The sequence below is a fragment of the Eublepharis macularius genome, chromosome 14 (genome assembly GCF_028583425.1).
Source record: "Eublepharis macularius isolate TG4126 chromosome 14, MPM_Emac_v1.0, whole genome shotgun sequence".
NCBI classification, from domain to species: Eukaryota; Metazoa; Chordata; class Lepidosauria; order Squamata; family Eublepharidae; genus Eublepharis; species Eublepharis macularius.
The window spans coordinates 10,842,477-10,854,565 of NC_072803.1; the positions used below are offsets into that span (position 1 = coordinate 10,842,477).

General features: G+C 43.0%; 1 protein-coding gene across 1 annotated transcript; it reads left to right on the top strand.

Annotated features, from left to right (window-relative positions):
* The first annotated feature begins 273 nt into the window (after nucleotides 1–273).
* Nucleotides 274–11,536, top strand: THYN1 (thymocyte nuclear protein 1). The gene is made up of 8 exons (XM_054998275.1): nucleotides 274–427; nucleotides 2,697–2,770; nucleotides 4,081–4,298; nucleotides 6,543–6,611; nucleotides 7,501–7,593; nucleotides 8,212–8,307; nucleotides 9,140–9,290; nucleotides 11,338–11,536. Exons 2-8 carry the CDS (start codon nucleotides 2,728–2,730, stop codon nucleotides 11,382–11,384), a joined length of 717 nt encoding a protein of 238 aa, XP_054854250.1. The 5' UTR covers nucleotides 274–427; nucleotides 2,697–2,727; the 3' UTR covers nucleotides 11,385–11,536.
* Nucleotides 11,537–12,089: the final 553 nt, after the last annotated feature.

Genomic DNA, 12,089 nt, shown 5'->3' on the forward strand with positions numbered 1-12,089 from the left:
ACGAATACATCGCACCTACCGCGCTGCTCGATGGGACTTGTAGTTTTGGACTGGCATCCGACAATGCTTTATTATGGGCAAGCCCCTCTAATAAGACTACACTTCCCAGAAGAGCTCGCGAAAGGGCCGCAAGATCTTTCGGGAATTGTAGTGCGTTTATCCACTCGGGCGTTTCTGGGCCGGCTCTCTGATTGGTTGCAAGGAAGGGGGCCGGCCTTAAAGGGATTTGCAAAAGTATTATTTCCCCTCCGAATTAAAATCGGGCATCGCGTTGGTCGTTGCGGAAGTCTCTTTTCTCCCGGGGTTGCAATCGTGTGTCCCCCTTTGCAAAGTGGGAGGGAGCTGAGCTGTTCTTGCAGAAGGAGCTGGAAAAAGAGGACCAGGAATCGACACCATTGCCAATTGTGCTATTGTCCCCATTCAGCAGGTACAGCAGCTCTTTCCTCGCTGTTGTGCATGCGGTACGCAGCTAATACGGCAGCTAGTGGCTGGTTGCCAACCCCCAGGTGGGCCCGGGAGATCTCTTGCAATGACAGCAGATCTCCAGGCTACAGGGATCCGTTCACCAAGAGGACATGGCAGCTTTAGAGGGTGGTCTTTATATCGGGGCATCCCTGGTGTGCTCCATCCCCTCCCCAAAGTCTGTCCTCCTGAGGCTTTGCAGTACGCACAGTTTGCACCAAGATCTCCAGAAACTTCCCAACCCACAGTTAGCAACCCTAGGGCTCTCATCATTCAGAATTATTCAAAAGGACTTTTTACACAGACAGGAGGGCTGTATAGTAGGGAGATGTTCTCAGAGAGATGCTTCATTAACGAGTTAAGGACTATAGACCTCACCCCTAATTTGCTTTGAGTATGTACTCCTGTATACTGCCTGTTGCTTTAAGTATGACCGTACTGGATAGTTCTGTGTTGTTTAATGTCAGTCCTAGAATTGCTTATGCTCCGCTTCATCATTTCTTCAACTTTGTATTGGATTTTTGCTAATGTCATGTTTTTGTCAGAGCTTTTTTTCTGGGAAAAGAGGTGGTGGAACTCAGGACTGCACAATGACTTCACTTTGGGTCAGCTGGAATAAGAGGGGAGTTTTTTTAAGTTTAAATCACCCGCCTTGAAAATGGTCACGTGGCTGGTGGCCCCGCCCCCTGATCTCCAGACAGAGGGGAGTTCAGATCGCCCTCTGTGCCAAGACACAGAGGGCAATCTAAACTCCCCTCTGTCTGGAGATCAGGGGGCGGGGCCACCAACCATGTGACCTTTTTCAAGAGGTGCCGGAACTCCATTCCACTGCGTTCCCGCTGAAAAAAAGCCATGGTCTTTTGCAAACTTGCATTTATTTATCCTATGGCATTGTTTACTGAAATGCCCTTGATATTGACTGTGCTAATCTCACTCTACGTAATCCGCCTTGAGTCACAGTGAGAAAGATGGACATAAATGAAATAAATAAATAATATTTTGTGCCCAAGCACGGACTTGTCTGTTATTTTGCAGTTCTTGTAACATAATCCATATAGAACTGCCCCAGCGCAGTTATGCAAAAGGCATTCCATGGGATTTACTCTCTTTAAGTATCTTTAGGATTATTGCAGCCATAATTGAAGAATGCTGTATTAGTGTTAACTGCTGATCCCTGCAGGCAAGCCAGTCTCGGGATGGATCTGTTTGTTCAATTTTTTTAAAATGTATTGTTTTTAGCATTATTTGTTTGTTTGTTTGTTTGTTTAAATTTATTTATTTAAATCAAGCCTGAATTCTCCCTAGAAGTTAAAAATTACAAAACTGAGGCTATCGTACTTTGGTCACATCATGAGAAGACAAGATTCTTTGGAAAAGTCAATAATGCTAGGAAAAGTGGAAGGCACTTGGGAAAAAGGAAGTCCTAAAATGAGATGGCTTGACTCCAGTTTGCAAGATCTGAGCAAGTCTGTTAACGATGGCACGTTTTGGAGGTCTTTCATTCATAGGGTTGCCATAGGTTTGAGGCGACTTGATGGCACATAACACATAACCTAATAAATTAAACGAATAAATAAACCTTCGACTCTGAGTACTCTTATTTTAAGTTGCAGTATGCGCATATAAACATCTAAACAATCCAGTGTGATGTAGTGGTTAGAGTGTTAGACTAGGATCTGGGAGACCAAGGTTCAAATCCTCACTCTGACATGGAAACTGACTGGGTGACCCTGGGCCAGTCACACATGCTCGGCTTAACCTACCTCTCAGGGTTGTTGTGAGGATAAAATGAAGGAGAGGAGAATGATGTAAGCCACTTTGAGTCCTCATTGCAGGAAAAGGAGGGGTATAAATGAAGTAAATAAATAAACTCCTTGCTAAGAAAAGGAATTCTGGAACCCTGTATGACATGCAAATGAAGCAAGAGTTGCATAATTTAGTCTGCATAATTCATTCCGGTTTTGCCAGTCCTGAGGAGGGGCTAGCAGCTATGCAGGGAATCATTGCTACAGTTCCAGCTCCCAGTTACTTTATTTCCAAACTTACAAATATACCCATGGATCCCTAAGGGCTAGAAACGGGCTTTTGAAAATAAAATTTTAAAACCCCAAGATTCCCAGGGAGATGGATCCTGTGACCAATGCCAAATCCCCTTCTCTCACTCCTGCAACACCTCTTGCATTTCTCCTATTTTGCTTCCTTTGATGCTGCATTTCCCACTTCCTCCTCCTCAGGTACCCAAGACTGCTTAAAGGAAGCCGGAGAATGCCATCACGAGGCAAGAAAAGAGCCAGAGGGGCATTGAAAGGTCAGTGAGGAAATCAGCCTTGGGTGTTCTTGCTCTGTCCAGTGTCATATTGGCTGGATGTGTGTATTAAAGAATCGGCTTGGAATGCATCTACATACTGCCCTTTTAGATGCATGCTGTACTAATGCAAATGTAAGCTATTAGGGTCTTGCTAAAGATTTGGATGAAGAGTTTGTATCAGAATGTGAAATTCATCCCTATTTGCAGTTTCTTTGTCCAGACCAATTTGCAAGCCCCTATTCGGTTTAGTCTATATCCGCGGACAGCACAATTTCCCCACAACTTCTTTCCTCTTTTCTCAGTTCTTTGCCACTCCATCCTTCCCTTAGGTCCCTGCTACTCCACTAACTGCACAACTTACTTCCTGACCCCTCCCCCCACGCTTTGGTAGGGTTGCCAACCTGCACATGGCACCTGAAGATCTCCCAGAATTACAACTGATCTCCAAGCTGCAGGGATCAGTTCCCCTGAAGACCATGGCAGCTTCAGAGGGTGAACTCTGTGGTATCACATCCTTGTTGAGCTCCCTCTTCTCAGATTCTGCCATACAGCCCATTTAAAAGGGTTTTTTTCTTCCTCCATACCAAAAAAAATGTTACTGGTCTCCATTCAGCTATTTGACAGCCTCCTGCTGAGCACTTGAAGTATTTTTAAACATTCCATGACATCACAGCGGCTCAATCAATTACTGATGCTCCTTACAAATACCAAGCTGACAACAGCTGTTGCAAAGGGGTAGCCATCTTAGTCTGCTTTTGCAAAATAAAACAAACGTCCAGTGGCTCCTTAAAAACGAATAACATTTATTTATTATAGCCACAGCTCACTTCCTCAGATATGCTATTAGAAGCAACTATATTATAAATATGCCCTTCTGTCTGGAAACATCATCTGAGACCGAGGTCAATAATGGGGAAAGTAGAATATAGCTAGAGATCCTCCATCATCATTTTTTCTTTTCCCTCATTTTTTACATATCTTCATTATCTGACATATTGAGGATGACATTTCTACAGCTTAATAATAATAATAATAATAATAATAATAATAATAATAATAATAAATAATTTGTTGTTGTTGTTACAGCTTAGTTTGAAACAGAGCTTTTTTTGTGCGGAGGTACTGAGTAATGGAACCTTTTGGGGGCTTCTCTCAAGTCCTGAGAGGTGGAAATCAGTCCAACCGTATATATGAGTACCAGTACCCTTTTTAAAAAACAAAAAAGCACTGGTTTAAAAAGCACTGTGCAGGCCTTATTTTAATCTGCCCGATTTCTCTGATGTTCTCCCCTCATTCCTGATTGCTTTAAGCTGCAAAAGAACCTGATCTTAAAGTGCCCAAGTCTGAGATCCCAAAGGCGGGAGAGGAACCAGCGCCGGTCAAAATGTCTGGAAAGAGAAACGCTGGAAAAACCTCTGCCAGAGAAACCGGAACCGGCGTGGAGCAAGAGGGGAACCAGAAAACCTACACCCACTGGCTGATGAAATCTGAACCCGAGAGCAGGCTGGAGAAAGGAGTTGATGTAAAGGTAATCTAGCAGCCTTCTGTTTGCACCAATGCATCTCCAAATACTTACCTTACAACTAGCTAGAGGGCAGAGATTTTACTTTGTAAATCCTGACAGGCTTTTCAGTTGTCTTCAAGTTGCAGCTTCAGAATTATCTTGCTTTCTCCCTAAAATCCAGGCTGAACTTAAAGCGCAAGGCAATTCTCAGTGGGGTCTGTGTCTGCCTCCAGGTTTTTCTTTCTTTCCTTTCGTTTTGAGCAGTCACATCCTGGATTGCCAGTTAAGCAAGTAATTAACACCTTTCGGTTGTATACATTGAGTGATGGAGCCATGAGCCACAACAACTGACAGGCATATTTTTTTAAATCAAATAAGACCAACACAAATATGTTCTTGTTAGACAACATGCTTCAACAGATGTCAATAGCTATTATCTGAATTAATGGCATCATATGAACGGCAGATTAAAGGGACACATCTGGACCATTCACATTATATCTGACAATGTTGGCCAATTTGTACATCGTGTTCCAGCTCTCCAAGGTTTCTGTTTCTCTCTAGTTCATTTTTATCCCATCCTTCCTCCAGAGAGCAAACATAGTTCTCCTGTTGCTAGGTTATCTTCCCAACAACCCTGCAAGGCAGGCTAAGCAAAGAGTACAACTGGTCTGAGTTCACCCAGTTTGCTTCATGACGAAGTGGGGATTTGAACTTGGGTCTCGTCCTAATCAAACGTTTTGAACACTATATTAACCTGGTTCTGGTTTGGAGGATTGGGTGCATCCCAGTCATGTTTTTTTCCCTCCATCCCATGTGCAAGTTCCTTCTGGCAGTTCCTTCTTTCCCTATATAATGTTTTTTTCTGTACAGTTGGAATCAGGCAAATTATGGTTTGCAGTGGGCTTGCAAACCATGGTTTAGAGCTAAGTGTGGTCGCTTGATTCAGATATCAACAACTTGGGATAGGTGGGAACAGACATGAGAGAGGGTATGCAGGGGGGGCATGCAAGACACTTCTCCAATTTACACTTGAGAATTGATGTGATGTAGTGGTTAAAGCATCGGGTCAGAACTGCAGAGATCCAGTATCAAATCTTTCCTTGCCATGAAGTTCACTGGATGATTGAAGGTAAGTTGCTCTTTCTCAGCCTAAACTACCTCCCAGGATTGCTGTGAGGACAAAGCTGAGGTAGAGAACCAATATTTACCTTCTTAAGCCCAGGACGATAACCCTAATATAAAATATGTATTTTTATAACTGGGATATTATGACCTGATCCTAACCGTGTAAATTACTCCCATTGCAGATGGCTGTATTTTTTTTTATTAACAAAATCTCTGCAAATCTTTGCTGCCGCAGTTGCAAACAAGCTCCTAGTTATTGGTCTGTCTAAGGCTCAGATGTGACATTTTAAAAGGTTGTTTCAGGGTTCAAGCTGTGAGGATGTAATCTTTAAAAGGCTGCAGGGCGTGATTCAGCTGGGGAACATGGCCTGGGGCTAAGAGGGACTCCTGCCTTTCCCCACCCCCACCCCCCAGCACCACTCCAGACCATTTTCTCAAAATGAAATGGCTCTGAGGGGTGAATTGTTTGCCCTATTTTGGAGCTCCACGTGCAGTATTCAGTGCATATACAGCTCCTTAATGGGATGAATAACTTTCACCTGGAGCCATTTCAGCTCAGGGGAAAGGTGTGGATGGAAAGCACCCATGCCATGGTCATGAGCTGAACTGGCCCCTGCAGCCCTTAAAAATGTGTTCCTACAAGTGTGTGTATAGGACTGCCAGCCTTTGGCCAGCAACCAGCAAGAGGATGAGGAGGGAGACGTGCCAGAATGGCTTCATGTGATGCTGCAACATCATTTCTAGCCCAAAAGACCAGAAGTGATGTCATCACAGTGGGGGACATTCTAGGATTTCCCCGAAACTCTTTGGTTAAAAATGGCAACCCTAACAGTGTGATTGTGTCAAAAGCAAGTTGGGTCCCAGGAACTCAGACGTGACTCATTTCGAAACATCACGTCTAATTTGTTTCTAAACTGTTTAACAAGAACTTCGCTGGACGCGGAGCAGTCTTCAAACAAGAAATCAAGGGAATCCCCTTCCTTATCCTACTATACAAGTGGCAATTTAGTAGGCTGTACAGCAGAAAAATTGGGAATTAGAGACCACTGCAGTGAACACTGTTGGGAGGGGGGAATAAAATCCTAATTAAAAATAGCTCCACAGCAGCAAAGGTGACGCATTTTTAATTTGCTTCTCTAGTTTGGCATTGAAGACTTAAAAGCTCAGCCTAATCAGACGGCTTGCTGGGATGGAGTCAGGAATTACCAGGTAAATCAAGCAGATTTATATTTCTCAGTATGTAGCTGAATATATAATAATAATAGCTGTGTTTATATACCATACATCTAGACAGATTAGTGCCCCATCTCTCTCTCTCTATATATATATCTGTCTGTATGTGTATATATACATAAATATGGGGCACTAATCTGTCTATACACACATGTACAGAGGCTCTCAAGAGGCACTATTAAATTTCAACTCTTTTATGTTCTTCACACACACACAAAATTAAATGATCAGTTTCATTAAGTGACTACCGCATTCTAGTAGAAAGGGAGAAAAAGTACACTCTCTCCGCTTTCCATGCCAGGCACAATTTTATAAACCTTCGGCATGCCCCTTCCCTTTTAATCAACCTTTTTCTCCCTTAAAATGCTCCAAACTCTTTAGCCTTTCTTTGTAGGGAAGGCGCTGTCTCCTCTTGACCATCTGCCCTTTTTTGCATCTTTTCCAGAGGTGGAGAAAACCAGAATTGAGGTGGAGAAACCAGAATTGTGCACAGCGTTATAAATGCAGTTGCATTACATATTTGTGTAATGGCATTGGGATGCCGAACATTTTATTCTCAGTCCTAATAATATGGAATGTTCTGTTTTCATCCCCACCGTGCACAGTTACTGTTTTTAATGGAGCTTTCCACCGTGACTCCAAGTTCTCTTCTTTAAATAGCCATTGCCACTTTAGACACCAGCAGTGCACACATCATTTCCCCCCAAATATGTATCACTTTGTGGTTAGTTGAATTGAATCTCGTTTTCCTTTCTGTTGTCTGCTCTCCTAGTGTGGAGTAATCCTTTGGGAGCAGCAGAAGTACTTGTGAGAGCACTGATCACTGCTTTGCTGTGAAAGACTGAATTCTGTATTCCTCTGGCAGGCTCGGAATTTCTTGAGAGATATGAAAGTTGGACAGAAGGCCTTTTTCTATCACAGTAACTGCAAAGAGCCTGGCGTTGCTGGCATCATCAAGGTGAGAAGAGTTTTCTATACACCTGCAGGCCATTGCTAGAAAAATGTGCTGTTTGGAATGACTACGGGCGTTTACTGAGAGATCACATGGTGGTGTATCACTGTGGAATTCCTGGCTCTGTAATTCAAAAAAGAAAGGCCAGCCCTTCTTCCATCTGTGATAGACGCACACAGTTATTTATGTCATTTAGGTCATGTATAGTCCGCCTTTCTCACTGAGACTCAAGGCAGATTACTCAGTTTGAGATTAGTACAAGCATTATCAAGGACAGTTCCGTACAGTATCAAGGACAGTTCCGTACTGTACGCTTCCACCATGTAAAACTGTTTTCAATTATTCCCTATTCCCAAGGAAATCTGGGAATTGTATTTGTGTACAACTACAGACATTTCCCACTCGGCCAACAAATATATTCTTTTGGGGGCACTGTGACCTTTAAAATTGGATTAAAACCCCATCTGTTTAATGTCCCAGGTGTAATTGAGGCTACAGGATTTCAGCAGTTAGATAGCCGGATTTATGGATGGGAATCTTGAAATTGCCCCAAGTTAAAGTAGGCCCTACTTTTCAGCTGCCTTCTGTTTATGCCTCTATCCTTGCTTTTCTCCAAAATCTTAGGTGGTGAAGGAGGCCTACCCAGACCACACCCAGTTTGAGAAAAAGGATCCGCATTATGACTCCTCCAGTTCCAAAGAAAATCCCAAATGGTGGATGGTAGGATTATCAAATAATTTTTCAACCCACCACAAGTGATTCAGTATCAGTTATTTACTCCCTCCACTCCCAGCGCTTCCCGTCACTAGCAAAAACACTTTAATTCTGTACTGGTCACAGACGTTAAAGTATACAGTACAGCCATTCATCTTGGCTCCCAAAGCCAGAAAAGAAATCCCAGGAATAGCTATCCATTAATCTATTGTATTCAGTATGAAGTTACCGCCACCTCGCTTTGGACAAAAGTAGATCCAGTGGCTGCATTCAGACATCACAGCAAACCCCGGCTCGTTCATGACAGGCCCAGATGTTGCCTGTTGCTACACTTACACATTCCCTACTTCCTTGGCATGCACAACAGGATCGAAGACTTCCTGATTTCAGAAATCTTTACTTAAACTTAAAAAAGTAATCATGTGTTGTATTTATTTTACTTCATTTATACCCCATCTTTCTCCCCAAAAGCTTTCATCACTCTCCTCCATTTATCCTTACAACTACCCTGTGAGGTAGGTTAAGCTGAGAGAATGTGACGGGCCCAAGGTCACCCAGTAAGCTTCTATGGCAGAACAGAGAATCAAACCTGGGTTGCCCAGATCCTAGTTTGTCACTCTAGCCCCTACATATAAAGCAGGTTTTTTAAATCTGTCCTGAACCAAGTGCCGGTCAATGTAATTGGTCACCCCCAGGTTATTATGGGAAGAAAAAATACATCCACATTCTTACATCCTGCATAGTTTTCTCAATCTCATCCGTGTTGCTCTTTCCACTAAAGAAAGCAGCATCCCAATTCTGTTCTTTCTGGTGTGACTTTGGTTCCTTGTGCTCAAAGGTTGACGTCAAGTTTGTGCGAATGACCCAGCGCTTCATCCCCCTGGCTGAACTGAAGCGTCACCACCAGGCACATAAAACCTCAGGAGGCCCTCTGAAGGACATGGCCCTCTTCACCCGCCAGAGACTCTCGGTGCAGCCGCTGACCGTGGGTAAGTAGGAGGAACGAGCAGCTGCCTTTCCCTGCTTCACCAGACAGCTCACTTGTCTTGCTACCCCATTCCTTTTATTTTCTTAGAAGCTCATCGATTCATAAATCATGAGCAGCGGAAAATATTTATTCCTTATATTTTTGATGCAAGGGCTAAAAGGATGGGAGACATATTTTGCGATTGCTAAAGTAAATTTTGGATCCCGATCACTAAGCAAAAGAGCCAGAGCATCTGAAGTATAAGGGGGCTATGGGTTAATTAAAGGCTTAATATAGTAGTCTCTTATATTTTCGAAGAACTTACATTCACGCACGGCATGAAAGGACGTATCAATCCTATTAAGGCCACATGGGCAAATTCTGCCCGAAAAGGGCCTATTCAAAAATCTCCCCTCTAAAACCATAGTAAATGCTCAATCTTGCAAACAAGAAAGCTCTGCAGTATGCTTGTCGCTATTTTAAAACACAGAAAACTGCCGTCTGCCAAGTTAGACCATTGTTCTATCAAGGTATGTATTGTCCGCTCAGACTGGCAGCTGCTCTCCAAGATCTCGGATTGAGGTCTTCCACATCACCTACTGCCTAATCCTTTTAGTTGGAGACGCCAGGGACTGAACTTGTATGCACAACAGATGCTCTACTGATGAGCCACGCAGACCTGGCCCATTTAGTCTTCACAGAAGCAGCAGGCCGTTATGTGGCCCCAAGGAGGACTTAGCTGGGTGAAAGCTACTGCAGCCATTGCCTTTTCTACGTGCCCGAATAATAGGGCGTTTAGGTTTTTCCCAAGAATATGATATTGTAGGCTGTTCATCCTAGTAAGAAGCATTTTACCCAGCAAAGATGCAAAAAAGGCGAACTGAAAGCCTGAGGTGCGCTTATGTAACTCCTTGATTGCCACATCCCAGTGGATGAAACAGACAGGTGCAGAACATTGGTAAAGCATTTTAGAATTGCAGCATAGGCAGTAGTCAGAGCGAGGCCTTGGCTTTTCATGATGGCTCTTGCAGGGAATTTTTTGGTGGTTGTTGCTTGGAAAAGGCTACAGGGAGAACCCTTTTAGCTCCGTTTATGCAGAGCGCTGGCTGAATGGCAGAGCGCCTGCTTTGCATTGAAAAGGTTCCAAGTTCAATCTATGCACCTCCAGTTAAAGAATATTGGTTTGCAGGTGGTAAAGAAAGATCCTTCTGTATTTATTTACTTGATTTATACCCCGTTTCCCCAATGGGGACCCAGAGTGGCTTGCTTCATTCTCTTCTCCTCTATTTTATCCTCACAACCCTGTTAGGTAGGTTAGGCTGAGAGCGAGTGATGGCTGAAGGTCACCCAGAAAACTTCCATGGCAGAGTGGAGATTCAAACATGGGTCTCCCAGGAAAAGCTTTTTTTGATAATGTAGCTGAAAACTAAGAATAACTAGAACTGTTAGTAAAATAGACAAGTTATGAAATTTGTAATTTAAAATGTTGACTATAAATGTATCCTAATATAAGTATCATTGTGTCTCATAGAAAGCGTCTTCAAAATTTAAGGGGATGGCGGGGTGAAATACTTTGTGTTTAGTATATTCTGTTAGATTTAACTATCTCCGATTTACACAATTGTTATATAATTCGTTTTTTCTTTCTTTAGTCTCTCTATTACTCTTTTCAAAATAAAAATATATTAGGAAGAAAAAGGGGGGGGGGCTCCCAGACCCTAGTGCGACACTCTAACCTCTGCACCACGCTAGCTCTCATGTTCTTTACCGGAGCTGTCAGTTACCGTCGGCAACTACGAGTCAGAAGAATGCAACTTCATGTATCTTCTCCTGCCTGACCTTTCCATTTCTATTGTGCTAAAAATGTGGATTTATTTAAACATGAGAACTTCATATCACATTGTAAACATAATTTATTTAAATATCTAGGGTTTTTTTTCCGTAAAGGAAAAAATAATATTGGGGGGGGGATCATGTTGAATCCAGTATTACACTTTACTCTCCCCCCTTAATTCCAGCATTAAGCAAGAGGACTCTTTTTTAAAAAATTCTTTGCTTCTCTTTTACAGAGGAATTTGAATTTGTTTTGAGCCTGGAAGAAGAAAAGCCACACTGAGAGCTCACTTCAGTGCTGAATTGCTTCAGAATTGGCTGACTGGTTGCTGGTTTGCTCCCGTAAAACACGGTCGATGAGGAGAATCTAGTACTGCCATATATTATCATCAAGGTTTAAGGTCTTCTTTTAAAAAATAAAGGCTGTCCGTTTTAGCCCTAGGACGTTTTAACGCCTGAGAGCTAGTTACTGCAAGGATTAGGGGCGTGCACCCCCAAAAGTTTCAGTTCTCCCGTTTTGGGTTTACAAAATCCCGAATCAATTCGGGTATTTAAGCCGCTTCAGAAAGCTTTGGGTAGAGCAGCTGCAGCACTTTTCTTGATGTTTGCAAACAGCAAGAAAAGTGCTGCTTTCAAGCTTCCCCTCCACCTTTTTTTACCCGATGGGAGGGGGGAGGAGGGGGTTGTAGTGAGTGACAGTTTGGAAATACCAAATCATTCCGAATCGAGCCCGATTCAGGTTAAAAACCCAAAGCGGAAACCCAAAGCACTCACCCCTAGCAAGGATAACCTAGAAAAAGAACAGTGGCTGAAATGCTGCAGTCCTTTCTAGTATGTGGCTCTTCTGTAACTTACCTAGCGAAGATGGAGTGCTAGGAAGGGGTAGACAGAGAATTAAAGTAGAACTTGTCTACTGCGGTGTAAGTAGGGCATGTGGTGGGAAGCCCGCTGGAAACTAACACACCGTACAAGCTAACAAAGCTAATGG

Excerpts from the sequence above, each read along its gene's own strand:
- THYN1 (XM_054998275.1), top strand. The coding sequence starts at position 2,728 with ATGCCATCACGAGGCAAGAAAAGAGCCAGAGGGGCATTGAAAG. Across the intron at positions 2,771-4,080 it reads AGCCAGAGGGGCATTGAAAG|CTGCAAAAGAACCTGATCTT; the intron begins GTCAGTGAGGAA and ends GATTGCTTTAAG. Across the intron at positions 4,299-6,542 it reads AGAAAGGAGTTGATGTAAAG|TTTGGCATTGAAGACTTAAA; the intron begins GTAATCTAGCAG and ends TTGCTTCTCTAG.